Here is a 20,978-nt window from a genome sequence, read left to right on the forward strand (position 1 = left end):
TATTGATGTTAATCTTATAATCAATAAACTCTTCTGTATGAAGTCTAAATGTCTAAAAGTCTTATATGCTAACTGCGTTTTTATTTTTACCTCAAATCCGATTACAGTGTTTATATTGCATTTTAATGGTCAAATTTGAATTAACATGCACATTTTGTTCACTTTACAGCTACTTTTATTATTTTAATATGATCCTATAACACCTACAAGAGAAAATAAAAACTGAATCGCTGCGTTTTTACTCAAATAAACACATTTATAATCCCATCTATAATCCCCCTTAATCTCCAGTCCCCTATACTGCTAATGCAGCTACTGCTAATGTAGCTGCTGCTAATGTAGCTACTGTTAGCTAACTGCTAATGTAGCTAACTGCTAATGTAGCTACTGCTAATGTAGCTGCTGTTAGTTAACTGCTAATGTAGCTACTGCTAATGTAGCTGCTGTTAGTTAACTGCTAATGTAGCTGCTGTTAGTTAACTGCTAATGTAGCTACTGCTAATGTAGCTGCTGTTAGTTAACTGCTAATGTAGCTACTGCTAATGTAGCTGCTGTTAGTTAACTGCTAATGTAGCTGTTGTTAGTTAACTGCTAATGTAGCTGCTGTTAGTTAACTGCTAATGTAGCTGCTGTTAGTTAACTGCTAATGTAGCTGCTGTTAGTTAACTGCTAATGTAGCTACTGTTAGTTAACTGCTAATGTAGCTACTGCTAATGTAGCTACTGTTAGTTAACTGCTAATGTAGCTACTGCTAATGTAGCTACTGTTAGTTAACTGCTAATGTAGCTACTGCTAATGTAGCTGCTGTTAGTTAACTGCTAATGTAGCTACTGTTAGTTAACTGCTAATGTAGCTGCTGTTAGTTAACTGCTAATGTAGCTGCTGTTAGTTAACTGCTAATGTGGGTACTTTAGTTAACTGCTAATGTAGCTGCTGTTAGTTAACTGCTAATGTAGCTGCTGTTAGTTAACTGCTAATGTAGCTGCTGTTAGTTAACTGCTAATGTGGGTACTGTTAGTTAACTGCTAATGTAGCTGCTGTTAGTTAACTGCTAATGTGGGTACTGTTAGTTAACTGCTAATGTAGCTGCTGTTAGTTAACTGCTAATGTAGCTGCTGTTAGTTAACTGCTAATGTAGCTACTGCTAATGTAGCTGCTGTTAGTTAACTGCTAATGTAGCTACTGTTAGTTAACTGCTAATGTAGCTACTGCTAATGTAGCTGCTGTTAGTTAACTGCAAACGTAGCTAACTGCTAATGTAGCTGCTGTTAGTTAACTGCTAATGTAGCTGCTGTTAGTTAACTGCTAATGTAGCTGCTGTTAGTCAACTGCTAATGTAGCTACTGTTAGTTAACTGCTAATGTAGCCACTGCTAATGTAGCTGCTGTTAGTTAACTGCTAATGTAGCTGCTGTTAGTTAACTGCTAATGTAGCTGCTGTTAGTTAACTAACTGCTAATGTAGCTGTTGTTAGTTAACTGCTAATGTAGCTGCTGTTAGTTAACTGCTAATGTAGCTACTGTTAGTTAACTGCTAATGTAGCTACTGCTAATGTAGCTGCTGTCAGTTAACTGCTAATGTAGCTACTGTTAGTTAACTGCTAATGTAGCTACTGGTAGTTAACTGCTAATGTAGCTGCTGTTAGTTAACTGCTAATGTAGCTACTGTTAGTTAACTGCTAATGTAGCTGCTGTTAGTTAACTGCTAATGTAGCTGCTGGTAGTTAACTGCTAATGTAGCTGCTGTTAGTTAACTGCTAATGTAGCTGCTGTTAGTTAACTGCTAATGTAGCTGTTGTTAGTTAACTGCTAATGTAGCTGCTGTTAGTTAACTGCTAATGTAGCTGCTGGTAGTTAACTGCTAATGTAGCTGTTGTTAGTTAACTGCTAATGTAGCTGCTGTTAGTTAACTAACTGCTAATGTAGCTACTGCTAATGTAGCTGTTGTTAGTTAACTGCTAATGTAGCTGCTGTTAGTTAACTGCTAATGTAGCTGCTGTTAGTTAACTGCTAATGTAGCTGCTGTTAGTTAACTAACTGCTAATGTAGCTGCTGTTAGTTAACTAACTGCTAATGTAGCTGCTGTTAGTTAACTGCTAATGTAGCTGCTGTTAGTTAACTGTCCTCCATCGATATCGGATGCTGCGTTCAGTCCTGCTGTTAGCTTCCACAACAAGTGTCGCCCTAACTGCCTGTTTTTACAAGATATAAGGAAATATGCAATAAACGCTCCGATTTCAGTTTAATGCCGACTTTAAGGTTTTAAAGGTGGAAATTATACTTTTATTTGCAAGAATCAGACACATTATTGTTCCAGTATTTTTATATGTCGTAATAAAAGTCTGGAGGAGAACTTTTAAAATAAAATAATTTGAAGGTTTTGTTTGCATCCTCTGAGGAGGAATAAAAACCGGTGTTATGAGACATTAAGAAAGTGTGGGTTGATTTTAAGGGGTTTGTCGTCGCCTCAGGTGGACCTCCTCGAAAATGAGTGATTATAATGTGTGAGACATTGTTGGAGGCAGTCTACATCCAAAAATAATAAAATAAATACTGTTTAAAATTCAGTCTGAGAGTCTACAAGACACGCTGCTATCTCTAATAATATTAACCTTAAACACCCAACCATGAATCCAATTAGAAGAAAAACTGCCCACTGAAAACTATACTGATATTTATGAGATTTAAAAAATAAAAAAGGTAATTCAGGTAGTTGTAATTGTTTCCTACATTCTTATAAAATAAATAGAATAGAAAAATAGTTGTTTTCCGAGAGACTATTATAGTCAACCTGCATTCTCTGTAACAACCAGCAGGGGGCAGATACCATTCAGTCTTATGGAGAAATGAGCCGACTTCTCAGTTGATTTATGAGCTCAGTAAACAGTTTCCTGATGAGTTTATGGTCTCAATCTCTAGTTTCAAGTCTTCTTCCATACAGCATGATGTTCATTTAGTAAATTATGGTCCGATATAGAGTAAACTAGACCATAAAGCAGGGTTTGCTTTAGGGGCGGGGCTACCTTGGGATTGACAGGTTCATTCTCAGTGAGTCCGTCCAGCTCAACGAAACACAAAAAATACAATAAAAACACCAAACAGTACACAGAAAATACACTTAAATACACAAAAAACAGAAGAAAATGCCCCACACTCAGATGAAACCTTTCAAAGTTCAGCCATAAAAAGATCCTGGTATCTCTGTGTAGTGGTTCCCAACCTGAGGGGTCAAAGCTTCATGGGAGGTCACTTTAAAAAGGCCTATATATCAGCATTTCTGTGAAGAAAACTTAATCGAATTGTTATTTTCGAAGCTTTAGAAATACCTTAAATTAAGAGACAACATATAATCGTCCTGCATTAGAAAACAACTAAATAGCTGATTGAATAATGAAAAAAAAACACTGAATCTGTGAAGAAATTAAGCTTTTTTAAGTCTGTATGTATGTGTTATGGAAAAATACTGTAAATCTCTGTTTCAATGTGTTAAAAATGAGAAACAAAAGCAACTTTTTCACTTCAGTAAAACCAAGAATGTTGTTTTTTTATTATTAAAAAACAGTTATTTTAAAGTGAATTTTAGTTCCTGAACAACTTTAACTGTGGAGCCACGTTGGAGTGAAAGTCTCTAAAGCTCCCTAATTAACAGATCGTATCGTGTTTGTTTAATCTGTACAAAAATAGAAATGTAAAGAGGCCAGTTTGTGTTGTTTTATTTAATCCATCCTTCCAGCTATTTGTGCAGCAATGGCAGAAAGATCAATATCAAGAAAATGCAGGAAACAATCTGCTCAAAATTCATCCAAATCTCTCGTTTCCTGCCGTCATTGAGTTAAATATTTGAGTTTGTTGTCCAATTTATCAGCTTTTCTGTTACTGTTAGTGAATATATGTGATTGTTTGCTGACAGCGAGGGTATAAATACTACAGTAACTGACCGCCGACAGTGGAATATACATAATAATAATGTTTAAAATATTTAAACAACACATTGTATTAAACAACAGGATTTTCTTCCTGTGCTTCCCTGCAACAAGAAATCTTTCAAGTGCAAATCAGGACAGTCAAAAATATCTTCAAGTCGTATAATTTGACCCAGTTGTTCAGAGAGACATCAACCCTCCCTGAAACTCTAATGATCAAGAGCAACTTATATCCATGTTGATGAATTAGTTTCTGTTAAATGGTTAATACAGTTGTCAGTGCAGATTTTAAAGGTCTGCACCGATTTAAGTCTTAATATAAAAGAAATACCTGAATCACTGACAGCCAGTAAAAACATCAAAATACATGTAAAAGTCTGAAAAGAGTCTTTCTGTGGGTGATGGATGTCAGTAATGTGACGTTAAATCAGTGTTTCATGTTCACTTGAGCAACAGTACGACGCTGTAGAGTGTGTCTTTTAGTAACAAGTCCATCTGGAAAGAGGCTACTAACAACAGTTACCTAACAGCGCCCAACATCACTGATAAAGCATACCCTGCTTTATGGTCTGTTTTACTCTAAATGGGACCATCAGTTACTAAATGAACATCATGCTGTATGGAAGAAGACTGAAACTAGAGACTGAGACCAGAAACTCATCAGGAAACTGTTTACTGAGCTCATAAATAAAACGAGAAGTTGTCTCATTTCTCCATAAGCTTCCATATAATCTGACTTCTTTTTGCAGCCAGTGTAGTCGCCCCCTGCTGGAAGTTAGGCAGAATACAGGTTTAAAGCTACGTCCACTGTTGGACCAGCATCTAGTGGCCATTCGAGGAACTGCCTTCAATATTAATGACATTTTCTGCTCTTTTTTATGTAGTTTTTGTATAAATATTAAAGCTTAAAGCTACAGGGAAGCTTTCAAACCTTTATGTGCTTCCAAGTACAAGTTCAGAGAACATTTTCTGTGTATAATTACCAAGTGTAACGATTGATCACGCTGACCTACAGCGCCATAAATCAGGGCTGTACCGTTCATTAATGTATTTACTGGGGCAGCGGTTCTGTTCATGAACGGCACCCTGCCTTTTATTGTGAAAAATCACACTAAATAACCCAGTGTGAAGCCATTTTAATCCCCCTGCAAAAGAAGAAGCAGAAACTCACAGACAACAAACACTACAGATTGCAGCAGCTTCATTATAATCCCATTAATTAAGGGGGGCGATTAATGCATCTTTAACCTTTTAAAAAGGCAGAAAATGCGCAAAAAAAAGCGCAAAAATAAACCTTTTGTCACATATTTCCTCTTTGTGTTTCTGCTCTGGAAGTTTTTGTGTTAAATTAGCTGCGGGGACTTTCTTCTGCCCCTCCTTCCTGCCCCAGTAGGGTAAAAAGGCGCATGTGTGTTATTGCTGTGATGTGAGTTGAGCCGCATCCAGACGCACTGGCCGCCGCTGGCTGACGCGCTCTCTCTCTCACTCTCACTCTCTCTCTCCTCTCTCTCTCTGTCTCTCTCTCCCTCCCTCTCTCTTCCTCCCCCCCCCCAACCAACCACCACCACCACTCTCACCACCACTACCATCCACCCACCCCCCTCATCTTGGTGGTGTTGTGCGCAAAATCTCCAGCGCCGGACGGACGGACGCAGTTTTTAACGGTACAACCGAGCGGCTCTGCGGGGAGGATATCCAAGAAGAGGAAGAAGAAGGAAAAAAAAAAAAAAAAAAAAAACCAAATTCAAAGCAGACATGGATATTTAACGCACATTTGGAGGTTTTTTTTTTTTTTTTTTTTAAATCTCTTTGTGGGGTTTTTTCTTTTTGTATTATTATTTTTTTACAACCCCCCACCCCCCCACCCCCTTGTGATGTTGCTGTTGCCCCGGGGGTGTTAATTAAAACCTGCTCGATGTCTCTCATCAGTTTATAACCGAAACAAAATGAGGATTTCTCTCCGCGACTGGTTTCTGTTGATATTCTCTGGCTTTTGGGGGCTGACAATGGGTGCTTTCCCGACCAGCGTTCAGATCGGTAAGTGTGGTTTTTATTTATTATTATTTATTTGAATATCATTTCCGACCAGAGAACAGTCATGTGAATGAATCTGTGGACGTCCTGTCTGCCGCCGCCGCCGCCGCCGATGCTGCTGCTGCTGCTGCTGAAGCCATTTAACACCTCAGCACTACTCAAAGTGGAAATTGTTGATTTTTTCTCTCCTCGTTTCTTCTGCGAAAAAACAAAAATATCAGCATGCACAACCGGGTTCTTGCCTGGATGCATGTTTCTAAACACACACACACACACACACACACACCTCTAATGCGCTTTGTATCTGCAGGCTGGATGTGTATCCCGGTGCACTCCGCCACTGCAGCAGATCAGAGCAGCAAACTGTGTGTGTGTGTGTGTGTGTGTGTGTGTATTCCCTATGCAGGCTGCCTGTGCATTGACTGCTGTTAACACTCTCGCAGACTCGGGGTCCTGCAATAAACCTTCTGCCACCGTCCCCCCCAATAGGCTCCATGTTTCTGCTCAGCAACTTAACTCAGTGTTTGCTGCGGGAGGGAGAGTAAAGATGATGGATTCATGGTTTTCATTTCACTGGCAGCCAACTGGATTGACTGGGTTGATTTAAAGGCAGGGTGGTGGAGGGCGGGGGGGATGAAGAGAAGGGCAAACTGTGACCTCCAGTTGTTGATCATGACAACCCTCCCTAAAAAATAAAAATCAATTATCAGCCTCACAGACTCACGTTTAAACCCTGGAGATTAAAATCTTTCCTCCTGCAGTTAAACATCCGACTGACTTTGGTGTGTTTTGGTGCTCTGACCCTCCTCTGCTCCCATCAGAACCGGTCAGACTGATGGAAAATGACAAGCTGTTCAAATGATTCTCCTTGTCCTTTTATATCAACGTGATACACAAATCCCCACCCCTGTCTCCCCCTCTCCCCCCGTCCTCCCGGACCCCTCCAGCAGGGTCAGAGGTCAGGGTCTGTTACAGAACAGCACCCCTGGAAGTGAGGACACTTGAGCTGGGTGGTTTTAAACCTGCTGTCATGGTGAACATTCAGGAAATGATGTGCTGCTGGTGAATCTGAACAACTTATATATTTAAAAATTATAACCTCTGGGAGTGCAAAAGATCCACAATGCACCAGTGTTTGGTTTCCTCACACCAACCACACTTCATTTACTTTATAGGGTTTTTTTTAGAGCCACTAACAGAGCTCCGTCAGAGAGGCCAAATATCTCTCCAACTCGTCAGTTTCAAATAATTGTGGCTGAAAAATCGACACTTATTAGCAGTGGGGAATAGTGTGTGTGTGTGTGTGTGTGTGTGTGTACATAAGCCTGTAACACAGAAACAAATACAGTAAACAGCAAACATGCAGCCGCAGATCAATTCTGACACCAGTGATCCTGAGAATTAGAGATCCCATTTTTCATACATTTTTCAACCCATTTGTGGCCACAACTTAAATTTCCTTTGGTGGGCTTTCCTAAGCACAAATCTGAAGGGATTTCAGTATTATCACAGTATATTTAGTCTTTGGGGACATGAGATTACTGTTTATTCCCCCTAAAATGGTAGAAAATGCTCTGAATAAGCAGAATTTGTCCTGACTAATAATAGTTGTGTGCAACTTTTTTTATATGGAATATACAGATAGGAGGACTCACATGTGTGTACTAAAAATAATACAAATCTCTCAATTTTTTACTGCTTATTCAGAGCATTTTCTACAAGTTAGGGGGAATAAACAGTAATCTCATGTCCCCAAAGACTAAATATATTGTGATAAAAGATCAACTGTATCTTAGAAACTACAAGGAGCACAAACAAGTATCTGATATCTATGAACTCATAACAAGTTAAATGTCAAAGATATGCACACATATGGAATGATAAAACTATATTTCATATGGAAAACATTGAAAAAACACACAGTTTTTCTCATTTGTGAAAAATCCGGATAAAAGTGTGATTCATGTTATCTAAAAATCTCAAAGCTGTTCTGTTACATACTTCTATAAAGTATGTCAGGACCAAAGTTCAAGACTTCAAGCAAACATGTTTCATTAACATACTAAATATATTGTTTGCAAATGGGTTAAAGCGTCATGGCTGCCAGTCTTTTCCCAGCATGCAGTACATGGAGGACAGAAGTGGGGGAGACGTCTTTGACAGGGAGTCAATCCATCACATAAAATAAAAAGCATAAATATTCTCAGAATAATCATAAAAATGACCAAGATTTAAGCACACTGGTTCAAATCAACCTTCAAAGTGAACCAGGATTTTGAAAATTGATGTTTCAATCAACACTAAAAGTCCTGTAAGGATTTACAGGTTCTCCTTAAAGCATGGAGGCAGGGGTGCTGCTGGGACCCAGATTTACTGGTATTTATGTCAGGAAAGAGGTTTTTGCCTTGTTTTATATCAGTTTTACCTGCTAAAAAGTTATAAAATATGTGTGTAAAATGTTGTTAATAACTATTAAATAGGCTATAAATGATGACGTTCAAATTAAAGCCAAAATCATGAATGTTGCGCATTTACTATGACGTCATTATACAGGCAGACTTTCTCTCAGCTCCCTGAACTGACTTCTCTGACTTTAAGGGTCCTTGAAGCTTTACAATAAATATCCTAACATCAACTGAGTGGTCTGTCTGTGTGTGTGTGGATGTAAACTCTGATTTACTGACACCACACTTACACCTGCACAGCAAAAACAGCCTTTCTAGAAACAAGCCAAATATTCTTAAATATAGTACATTTTTCTTTTATTGGGCAAAGAAAATAAAAAATCTAACCATTCAAAGACTGTAATGGACATAAAAACTAAAGGAAAGCCAAAATGAAGCAAGTTGTTCTTATTACAAGCTTAAAATAAGTATTTTGATCACTTTATTGAGCTTAATTTAAGAATTTGTTCCAGAAGCTTCTTATTTTTATCCTTTTTTATTAAAACAATGAAAAACTAAACAGCTGCTTCATTTCCAACAACTGGGACCAGACGACTTTCTATTAAACTGAGTGGTTGTGTGAGTGGTTTTACTCTTAAAATAAGGACAATAATCTTGTTCCTCTGCTGGGATATTATACAAACCATTGTTGTTTCTGGTTAAATTGAGCTCAATATTAGCTGTAATATCGTATTAAGACAAAGTTTGATGTATTTTCTTAAAATCAGATTACTTTTCTAATGCAAAACATTCTCGACAAGATTATTTTTCTTTTTAGACCAAAAAAATAAGACTAAATTCCCAGAAACAAGACCTTTTTTTACTTTCTTGAGATTTAGTTTTTGCAGTGTGTGTTAACATGAGTCTGAATAAGGAACATTAAATGCACACAGAAGTGTTTGAAACACGTCTGGATGAGGCTCACACCGAGACTGGATCTCAGTCTAAAGCTGCTTGTCAACTACACAGACAAACCTCTTCTTCTTCAGAGGAAAAATAAGTACACTTCCTGAGACTCTCGAGGGGCGACGTGGAAGAAGAGGGTCACATGACCAACAGAGGTGGTCGAGCTTCACAGTGCGCTACCAAGCTTGGCTCTGATTGACCTTCTTACAGTTAGTTAGTGGGGAAGGAAACAGGATGGCTGTCTCGTTAACTACTTCCATCATCAGCTCCGGAAATGCAGACTGTTATTTATTTACCCATTTGCACCCAAAGACTACGTTTAGTATGATGCCATAACGTTTGTTCTGGTTGGTCTAAAGTCTTGAAATTTGGTGCCGACATAGTTTCGGCGAGTATCTAACAGTGCAGCTTTGATATTTTTAGATTACATGAAAAATCTCACTTTTATCAATGGTCAAACATGAGGAAAAATGCTCATGAATCATATGAAATTTAAGTTTAACCCTCCGTATGTGTGGATATATTTATCATTTAACTTGCTGTGAGTTCGTAGATACCAAATACTTGTTTGTGCTCCTTGTAGTTTCTGAGATACAGTTAGTTTATTATTACACTATATTTAGTCTGTGGCAACATTTAACAACAGTTTGTTTTCCTAAAATGGTAGAAAACTCCCTGAATAACCAGTAAAAAGTAGGGATTTTTAAGTAAATAATCCTGATGAAAAATCAAATAATGTATTATAACATTTCATAATTGAAGTGGATAATGAGTGAGCCACCATGTTTACTTCTCATCTCCTGTTGAGAGTTGCACATCGGATCGGGGAGGAGGTAGAGAGAGAGTACTGACACCAACATTATAGTTAGAAAGGCTGCCGAAAAGTCGCCCATAGGCTGTTTTCCATCGGTCACGTGACCCTCGACTTGCACATCCTGTAGCGACCCCTCGAGATTATCCAGCATTACTTGCCTCGACCTACGATAAGTCAGCCGGCTCTCCCCGACGAATTTGCATTTGAAGATCAGATCAGGAGCAGAACTGAGATAACGAGAACACTTTTTAAATACCAGGTGTAAATTCAAACACCTGTGATCCAGATGTCATGATACAGATAACGTATACCGGGAGGAAATGGGGTCAAAAACAAACCGGTTCCTCGGAGCCACGAGAGTCTTGTTTTTGGAAAACCAGATGGCATTTATGAAACTTCAAAGTCTCTGGTTCCCTACAGTGTGTACCGTTGTACTGAATCTCATTTTGTGTAGCAGAAGGGAAAAGTCATAGCTTGAATAAGTGGGATTTAGGTCAGAGCAAGATTTTTATCCTCTTTTTAATTAGCGGCGATGATAAGATTTTAAATTTTAAAACGTGTAAAGGGCATTCCAACTGATCGGTGGCTAAGATAATGAAAACGTTCACACCGTTTTTATCAGGAAATCAACACCTCCTGTGAGCATTTGGTAGCAAGTGTGAGTCAATGGGACATGAAACCATCACTACTGTTGTGCAAAAACATGTGAGCGGAGTAAAATATTCTGAAGTGTACCTTTTAAAAGAGGTCAGCCATAAAAAGAACACTGGCATTTTGCTTTAAGTGACATTTATATGGTCTCATCCCAAGAAATACAGCCTTAAGTTAGATTTTCAAATGTGAAACAAACTCCTTCCAACCTAAAACACTGCTGACATTTGCACAACCATGAACAGCGCATCAAGATCTTAGTATATGCACGAGGCTGTAATGTAAAAAAAAGAGAAAGAAAAAAGCAACCAAGGGCAAAGTCTTATCTCTGATGCCAAACTGATTCTTGACAGTGAAGCTGCTCTTGCGTGAAAAACTGAATGAAAGATCTGTGTTGATCCAGAAGGAATATTTGGTGGATAATATATCCCTTTTTCTGCTCGCATTAATATGAAACAAAGGTGATTTACATGCTTAATCAGACACATCGTCACAAAGCCTGGCGGTGCTTTAAGAGCCACAGGGTTGCCATGCTGTAGGATTAACACTGAATTGTCAGCAGTATAGGATATTGGCAAAGTGATTTACCAGACCAATATCGGCTTTTATTACATCTCATAAATATCGTCCAGTCAGTTGAGTCCACCTCTAATATGATAGAGGTTCCTCTCTGACCACAGCTAATAAAAAACAGTCTGTGAGAACCTGCTAAAGTTTTGGTAAAAGGTTTGTTCAAATAATATGTTTACCTGAAAAGATCCTTCCCAACTTTAACCAAGCAGGTAGGTTTTTAAGCATTATGGCAACTGAAATATCTCAATAAGTATTTGATGGATTGCCATGAACTTTTGCTCAGGCATTCTTGGTCCTCGGAGGATGAATTCACTTTGGTGCTCCCTCCACTTTTCCTCGAGTTCCACCACCAGGTCAAAGTTTTTGCCTATCCAGTGAAATATGTTGAGGGTGGACTGGTTCATTCCTGGAGGATGTATCCTACCGAGGTTGATCGTCTGATTTTTCCTCTAGTGCCACCACCACAGTGAAAAGTCTCAACAACTGGATGGATGGCCGTGACATTTAGTACAGATGTTGATGAAGGATGAACTGTAGTAACCAGCAAACTGTTGGTTCCACACTGGTTTGAGATTAGGCACCGGCTCCAACCCGGGCCGTCAAACTGCCTTGCTGGAAAAGGGGTAAATCTGAACAAAATAAGCGTGTGCTTTCAGTTTTTTGACACAGAGAAGAAAAATCATGTTTTCATAAAATCTCATTTGTATTCAAACTGGTGGAAATCTGCAGATAGCAGTGAGATTGTTTCTGTAGTTTTTTTTTTGCCTTCCCCTTTACTTGTTTCACGTCTCCGTGCTCGTCAACAATAATTGAACTACTGTGTAGTTTGATTGTGGATTCTTCCCTGTTGCTCTTTTTTCTCCACATGCTCCTCATCAGACCTGTGTTTCTCCCCCTCTGTTCAGGTGGTCTGTTCATCAGAAACACTGATCAGGAGTACACTGCCTTTCGTTTGGCAATCTTCCTGCACAACACCAGCCCGAACGCCTCGGAAGCCCCATTCAACCTGGTGCCTCATGTGGATAACATCGAGACGGCCAACAGCTTCGCCGTCACCAACGCCTGTAAGTCACATGGCTTTATGTTGTGGTTGTACACTTTGGGGTTTATGATCACTGTACAACAGGTAACGGTGCCCTGTGTGAGTTAACCAGACCTGGGTCTTAACAGGATATATGACAAACAAATATAACTCTTTATTTAAAGATAATTAAGATTTATAAGAACTGGGGTCTTATTTTCACATTAATGCTGATAGATAAGAATAACGTACTCACCAAGTGAAAGGAACACTTTACAATATTATTTGGTAAGTAGCGGGAGATGGGACGTGGTTACATCATGTAACTTTATACACGAATGACACAAAGAACAGACATGTTAATCAGTTTTAGGAGTATTTTTTTAATTTTGAACAGAACCAGGTTAGTTGTTTCCCCTTTGTGCTACGCTAGGCTAAGCCAGACTTCAGCTTAATGCACAAAGAAATTAAAAGACCTTTTTTATTTCAAAATGTTGAAATGTTTCGTTAATTGCTGCAATCTGTAGTCCAATGAACAACCAGGTTAGTCCAACTTATTTAGAAGAGAAAACAGACTTCCTGGGTCAGCATTTATTTAACATATTTACCAGAGTTGTGTGCACATATTTCTTTGTGTAATCAAGGGACTACTTTTCCCACTAGCTGAACGTTTGGCTTATTTACCACCTGTCTGATACTCAAACTGCTTGTGTTTGTTGCCTTGTTGGACCTATTTTTAGCGACTTTTTCCTTATTCCTAGATCTCAGCAATTGCTTTGGTGAGTACAATGACATCATAATGGATAAAAATGATATGTAAAACTATGAAATAAGACCCAAAGTGTAATAAACCGGAATTATCCATTTAAAGTTGGACACGCTTTGGCTCTATTATGATGAATAAGCACATTGTCGTAATTATTAGCAAACCTAGAACCAGTGTTAGTGGAGGCATTAGTAGAAATAATGATAGAAATAAAGTTGAAAAAGGTGGAAATGTTGTAAATGTGTTTCCCTCCTGCTGCTAAGAAAAACACAGCTGAGTGTGTTTATGTGTGTTTGAACGTACATGTATGTGTGTGTGTGTGTGATGATGTGGCAGTACAGCTGTGTCTGCTGGTTCACATCTGATCTGAGCAAAGCCGCTCACGCTGAAGGGGACAGCAGCTGTAAACACACAAACAACAATCACACACTCCGCCACGGTTAGATCTCCGAACGGTAGTAGGCAGTGAGATTTTTTAAACTGATGATCCCGAGGGAAACGTCCTCTTTCTTAGCTGCTTTCTCTTTGTGTGTGTGTGTGTGTGTGTGTGTGTGTGTGTGTGTGTGTGTGTGTGTGTGTGTGCAGGAGGTGGGGGTTCCCACAAAGACCATAAAACACTGCAGCCTGATGTCTTCTACTATCTATGGTGTGATCTAGTGTTAGAAAAATCAATGGCTAAATTAAGCAGAGAATGTGTTGTTATGTTTGTTTGCCAATGGAGGGTGTGTGTGTGTGTGTGTGTGTGTGTGTGTGTGTGTGTGGGTGTGTGTGTGTGTGTGATGACCACAGAGAGATTTCAGAAATGATCTCAATCTGTGATCAGACTAGGAGTATTTTTAAAGGTCTTGAGGTATTTAATTCTACGTCAAAAGGCACATTTCGGTAAATTAGCACCATTAAAAGTTTGCTGAATTAGCTATTAGGAGTTCCTGTTTGCAATGTATCCATGGATGTACACACAACTACCACTGGATTACTTTGATACGGAAGAAAACTTAAAAACGTGAAGATTCTTAAGCAAGTTCTGTCACAAGCTATAAGGAGTCTTTTTTTCAATGATTTCTAAGCAGATTTCTAGACATGTGGTTGAACACTGTAGATGCACTAATTATATCATTGGAAAGTGTAATTTACACCGAATCTAAAAATATGTGTATCATGTCTGTGAGTTTAGATTTGACTTGAGTTATGACTACAAGCAGTACGAGTGTTGACGCACCACATCAGTATCTTTAGTCTCATATCTCTTACTCTGTCTCTCTTTTGCAACATTATATTTGCTTTCCTCCGGTTTTCTCTCATCGGAAACCTTGAAACTACGCTGACGTAAGCATTCAGCTCGAATGCTTTTATAACTGGTGCCGATGTATCTGTAAGGTTTGGCTTATTAATGACCTCTAAGATGAAATTACAGTAGAGATCTCATCGGGGAAATGAGCAGCCGATGCAGGGAAAAACAGAGAAGTAGGTTATAAGCACGAGAATAGAATATAAATTAGCAATTAAAACAATTTCAGGGTGATATATATGTTTATATGTACACACATAAATATACAGCTGACAGCTGCAGTATATTTATGGTGGACTTTGGGGAGAGAGAATAAATATTAATGAGTACGTTTGATTATCTAAAGGAAACTTAACACATACTCATAATGATGAGATCCAAACTACTTTTTATGATCTACATTATTTTTGCACAATTTGCACAAAAGTCTGATATAATAAGAGACCAGGGTTGCAGAATCTGATTGCATTTTGCTTGTATTTCACTTACAAGGTTACACCAGCCTCAAAAAGCACAGTATTTTGTGTCCACCCGATCAATAAAGATGCTGAAACGAGGCGGTGAGACAAGAGAGCAGCAGTTGTCCTGTACTGGATTGCTTGAATGAATGTAAACGGCGTATTATATATCCAGGAACAGAAGAAACTATGGGATTTTTCACCTCTAGTCTAATGGCTGCACAGTCACAGGAAGTGTGTCTGCAGCGCATTGATTGGCCAAGCCAAATCAGAGCAGAATTACATGAGCCAATCAATGACTCTGATAGCTCAGGGCCAGCGGGGAATCTGAGATCGAACCTGCATCGCTTGTTTTCGCCCCCTCCTCTCCCTCCGTTTTTTTTTTTTTTGCATTTTCCCGGTGTCTTTATTCCACCGTTTTCACTCATCCCCCCGGTTTCTCTCTGCTGTGAACGACCCTGAGATAACGGTTATGAATAGGTAGCGTTACCATGCGACGTTTAAGGGCATAGCGTACGTTTGGGGAAGGGGGAAGATGAGAGAAGGAACTAATTTGTGAAGAAAGATTAGACCATTCAGCGGCTCGGCGTGCTGCTGTCAGGAAGGCTGATGGGGATAATTGGTGGGAGGATGGGGACAAATGTTATTGTATGTTCCCATTGTCATTGATAATCGTTCTGTAGATGCTCTGATAAATTCTCTCTCGTTTTGTTTGATTCACTGTATAGTCTCCATATTATTCGCAGCGGGGTAACTGGTGTTACTGGCAGCAGATTTAAAGCTACTAATAATATTTTGTTTGTTATCCCACAAGTTGGAAAGGTCGCACTTTCGGTAGTTCACACAGTGATGTAATGTATCAGTATCAAGTTAATTGTGACACCTCGGTATAATTAGCATTAACAAATGAGACGCCGGTTGAGGCATTTGTTATTCTCTGTGTCGCAGCGGTGGTGTTCAGTGTCTCCCACAGGCGGAGGATTTATTTTGTGGTGCTCAACTCTGTGGGGGCAAATTGGGCTTCTGCCAACAAATGGACTTTTGAGAATAGTTTGACTTTCACAAAGGGAATATTCCAAGATGTGTAAATGCAATCAGTTTATTCTATTAAACTTGGTATTCAAATATTTTCCTGTTAATGTGTTCGAGCAATGTTCTCTTGGCAGAAAGAATATAATAATTATAGATATGTTTTCATTAGCGTATAATCACCTGTATATAGGAATGTTTTTGTTACTGTAGAGGGGGTCACCTTCTACCGCCATGTTTCTCCTACTTTCTGCAACCACAGCCACTAAATCCTGCACACACTGGTCCTTTAAACAAGGAAAATTTGTTGTCATGTGATTATTAGTCGATTTAATTGTTAGTCGATGAGTCTCAGTCGACCCACTTTTGCTATTCTTGTTGTTCTGACACATTCAGAATTGCTTTTTTATGTTCTCATTTAACCCTGTAAGACCCAAATACAGAAAAACCTTTAAAAAAAATTAATTTACCTTTCAGATGTTGTTGTAGGAGGCCTTTGATGCAGAAATTAAAGAGTTTTTTAAAAAAAAAATGTTTATGTACTTTTACAGAGAAATGTTGTAATATTGCAACATTGGGCTTAGTTGGGAGCAGAATTTCTGTATTTGTACTCACGTTGTCTGAACAACAATTCAGAACAACTAAGGGTTCATTTGCAGGGTTGATTGCTTACTTAGCAGCATAAAGGTATATAACATTAATAATAATCACACATTAGTCATATTTTTATGAAGTCATTTATTAAAAAAACTATTAAACAGGATAAAACTCTAGCTTTTTCTAGCAACTTCTTCATTCCTTTTTTTCTTTTCATGACTGACTTTCATTGTTCCCAAGTCCCAAAAACAGTTCTTGTCCTCTGAAAAGCAAAGGCGAACATCACACTTGCTGCATTGCGTGTTGGTGTATCCTTTATTGCAGTGTCTGCAGCGTCCCTCCCTGTCTTCACTGGGAAATGTGCAACTAGGTCCTTGCGTACATCCAATGGGAGGTGTGCACATCTCTTGGATGGTCTCTTCTGAGCATTCAGAGGGCTTCCTGATGTCACTGTCTGTGATGCTGGGCTCCCTTTGCCTGAAGATGGTCGTCCTCTCTTTGGAGTTCGAAGTGTTGTGTTTACCAGGATGAGAGAGGATGCTAGCTGTGCCTGAAACTGTCTCCTGTTCATTGTCTCTTTGCTAGACATCTTGAGAGCTTTGCAGTCCCGCTTGTAGAGGAGCCAGGCATTGACCACAGCGAGGATGATGGTGTGCCAGAAGATGTACATGTACCAGCGACAGGATTTGATGGGGAACTCATATTTGGCTGTAAATGAGTCCAACAAATCCATACCTTCCATGTACTTGTTGTAGGCACCAACAATGTAAGGCCTCTCAACTTCAGTGTATGTTCTGGTGGCTTTGTCCCAGCGTTGAATCTTCTGCACAGGTTCAGTTCAAGCAAAGGATGTGTGACGGCCCTGTTGTCATTCCATTTGACAGCACAGGTGTTGTGATTCCCCTCCACTCTGACGTCATAGCTTCATCTCCCCTTTTTCTTCAAGCTCTTCTCGTCTTCAAGGTTACAGTTGGGTAGGCCTGGCCATTCCCACGTAATGAATTCACAGATCAAAGAGTTTCACTAATAATGGAACACAGGTGAAGTAGTTGTCTGCATACATTTTGTAGTTCTGACCTTCTGGATGTGTGCAAGCAAGCTTCATCACAACATCACCTGACAATCCAAGTTCAGATTTGGCTCGTATTCCCTTGGCACTGCCTTGGTAGACATCAAAGTCACACATCATGCCAGAGATTCCAGTTCTCACCCACACTTTGAATCCCCATGGGTTTGGCTTGCCTTGCATATATTGCTTGATGCTGCTGAATTTCCCCTTGATAGGATACTTTCATACTGCCTTGACAGCTTGTTATGCTCTCAACTCATCATGCTAAAAGAAATATGCATCCCAATCACCAGCCATATAGTCACACAATACTGCCTTGACATAACAATACTGCGTTTTGTGCTCTCTAATTATCATACTAAAAGGAAAACATGCATACCCCCACTTATATCCACACCCCACATTCAGGAACATTTTCACCTTTCCCAGAACTGAATTGTCTGTTGATGTCCTCTTTGTGGACAAAGTCGTGGAATTTTAGGTCAGTCTGGTCAAATTAACTACATTTTTTAGAGATAAAACTTTTAAACCAGTCAAAATTGACCAGAACACGACACAAGGGTAGAATGTATACTGTCCATGTGTAAAGAAAATACTCTGTTTCAGGCAGTGGTGTAGTGGAAGGAATGCAACCTGTTTGGGCCCACTGCAACAAGACTGCTATTTTGACTACCACACTCACCCAGTGTTGTAGAATTGCAACAAATATATAACAAGCTCTAAATGAAATTTGATAAATCTATTCCACAATAACTACATATGTACATGCTCTGGACATTGTAATATCAACCAAAAACAATGTAAAAGACATTTTACTTACTTGAATCTGATGAATCTAGTCCAATTAAACAAAGAGATGTTGTTCAAAGGAAACCTTATAGGTTGAGTGAGTTCATGGCCATAAGGCGGGACTTATAAACAAATGTACCATCCAATAGCATTGTGAGACTGAACAATAGGACCCAATGACTATGTAAATGTGGTAAAACATAAGATAAAATATAACTGATTGTTTTTTAGGATGGCTAAAGGTAACGTTGTAATTTTACAAGGGGTGTTACAGGGTTTTAACAGGCAGCTGTCTCTCTCTCTCTTTCTATATATATATATACATATATTTAAATAATTAAATTAATATCCTAACTGTGCTGCAACTAGTCGACTATTGGGAGCCCTTAGTGATTATTGTCATCTTCCAAATGCAACAATCAGATTTCCATCCAAACGTGAAATTAAATTTGGTTAAAAAGAAAGAAAAGCAAACTAATGTTCGTTTCCATCCGCTATCGTTATGTCAATATTAGGAATTGAGCGCATTGAGATAAACAGCTGGTGGAGCTAATTTTCCAGTCGGGTGCCGTTAAAATATTGCTGAAAAAGAAGAGGGCACAAATGCATTCAAACCTTGTTGGAAATGTGATGTGAAATGTGGTATTTATGTTTCTCCACACAGAACTAATTATAAAACACAAGGTTGTACAGCGAAAATTAAAGATCGCAGTACCTTCCTGCTGCACATACAGAAAAAGACAATTAAATTCATAGAATAATCAATAAATAAATTCAATAAACCAACATATACAGCTGTTTATGTATGTAGATACACACATCTGGTTGAATGTAAACTGCAGATACAAGATAGCAATGATGATATTCATATAAACAGAAACAGTGTCGATCCACTTTGCCTGCTTTTGTTCGCATCGTTTCACTTTTTTGTAATTTTTCCAGTTAAGAAAATGTAAAATATGCCTTCTTTGATGGCAGCACACACACTGATGCTTGTTTAAATTATAGACTCAGTGCTGTGAAATGATTTCACTGATGATTTTCAATCTTACTGTCAAGAAAATCCATGAAAAGACCAAAAACCAACAGTGAACTGATCCCACTAACAGGAGCCAAAGCATGAAACTGTTATCTTATTGTGACAGGATCCTTCACGGACACTCACACACTGTAGTTTATTCTACGTCGATCCCAGTAAATTATCACTCAGAGCTCCAAATGTTCATTAATCCGCTGCTGAAAATAGACCCCAGCAAAATGTTTATTCTGTTTGAGTAACATTTCCACCACCACAGCTGAGCAGTTGTTGAAGGAAACTACTTCAGTCTTTTGAAGAAAAGAAATATCAAAGTGTATCTTTGTGACCTGTTTTTTGAAGATTTTCATCTTCAGTAGGAACAAATGGATTTTGGAGTGCCACAGACAGGATAGGGAAGTCTCACTAATGCGTTGTTGGTTTTGGTCTTCTTTTTTTCATCGGATTTGTTGAGAATAAGAAAAATAAAATCCTTTAAAGCAAAACTGACTCATAAGCCCAGTTCTGCTCTCATTGGCTGGGTATGCTTCATGATGAGGCTGAAACATGGAAAATCTGCAAACTGAGGCACGATCTCTGCTTTCGGTATTAAGACAGAAAACCCCCCCCCCACACCCCGCGTCTCTCCCATGTGTTGGAAAGGCCCCCCAAAAGTAAAATGCCAAAACAACAGACTGCCTCAATTATTATGAAAACACTTGAGCCAAGCATGACGACGCTTTTATGGATCTCTGCCTCGCTGTCAAGGTGCCATTCGCCCGGTAATGTGCTAAAAAAGTCGAGGACGAGCCAGAGAGCGACTGCCGGTGAGTCCTTGAACTCGAATGGCTTTTCTCAACCCCCCTTTTTGGATGTGAGCACATCTCATCTCCTCTGGGAAATCAGACTGAAAGTCAGGGAGAACATCCAGGTGTTTCTGTGTAATAAACAGAGAGAGCGTTATCAACAATCGGCGGTGAAATGTCTCTGAATGAGAAATAAAAAAAGGCAGGAAATATGCAGAAAATGAAGGCACTGCGACCTCGGAGCTGATTTAATATAAATTCGGGATATCCCGTCTGTTTTCAGTACAATAAAGCTGACTCTTTAGTAAAGTACCTCACTGAGGAGATTTCACCTCAACAATACTTCTCAGGATAATTCTCTAAACCCAATTGCATCCTCGGGTATATTGTATCCATATTTAGCAACATATGCCCCCAAAAAACGACAAAAACTCAACTTAACTTTGTGTTTTTATATTAAAATCAAATCTTTTTTATATATTTTTCGTCCTGTAAAACAAAATGTGACGCGTGCTTACGTAAGCAACATCTACCTCCTAACGATGAAAAAGGTAGCTCTTTATATAATCAAGGCACACAGTTTTGGGGTGAAAGTGAGCATTAAACCTCCACGCCTTCAATAAAAAAACAGACCATGGACCAAGACTCTGCAACCACAACCACGCAGAGGAAATAAAATACAAATCTAATCAATATGCCTCCGAGCAGCTGCAGCCGAGTCCTCAGCGGTGTGTGTAACCTTTTCATCTGCAGTTCATTCAGCTGATCTATGTGTGTGTGTGTGTGTGTGTGTGGTA

The 20,978-nt window shown here is 39.0% G+C and overlaps 1 protein-coding gene across 6 annotated transcripts in view; it reads left to right on the plus strand.

Moving 5' to 3' along the window:
- Positions 1-5,395: 5,395 nt before the first annotated feature.
- Positions 5,396-20,978, plus strand: part of gria4b (glutamate receptor, ionotropic, AMPA 4b) — a 121,180-nt gene continuing 105,597 nt past the window's right edge. The window contains exons 1-3 of one of the 6 annotated variants that reach the window (XM_051401727.1): positions 5,406-5,958; positions 12,249-12,407; positions 13,126-13,143. In XM_051401727.1, the coding sequence (XP_051257687.1) occupies positions 5,868-5,958; positions 12,249-12,407; positions 13,126-13,143 (268 nt within the window). In that variant the 5' untranslated portion in view covers positions 5,406-5,867. Of the gene's footprint in view, positions 5,959-12,248; positions 12,408-13,125; positions 13,144-20,978 lie in introns of all 6 variants that reach the window. The other 5 variants (XM_051401724.1, XM_051401723.1, XM_051401728.1 and 2 more) reach the window with 5 other exon arrangements.

Source organism: Dicentrarchus labrax, unplaced genomic scaffold (genome assembly GCF_905237075.1).
Source record: "Dicentrarchus labrax unplaced genomic scaffold, dlabrax2021, whole genome shotgun sequence".
Classification (NCBI taxonomy): domain Eukaryota; kingdom Metazoa; phylum Chordata; class Actinopteri; family Moronidae; genus Dicentrarchus; species Dicentrarchus labrax.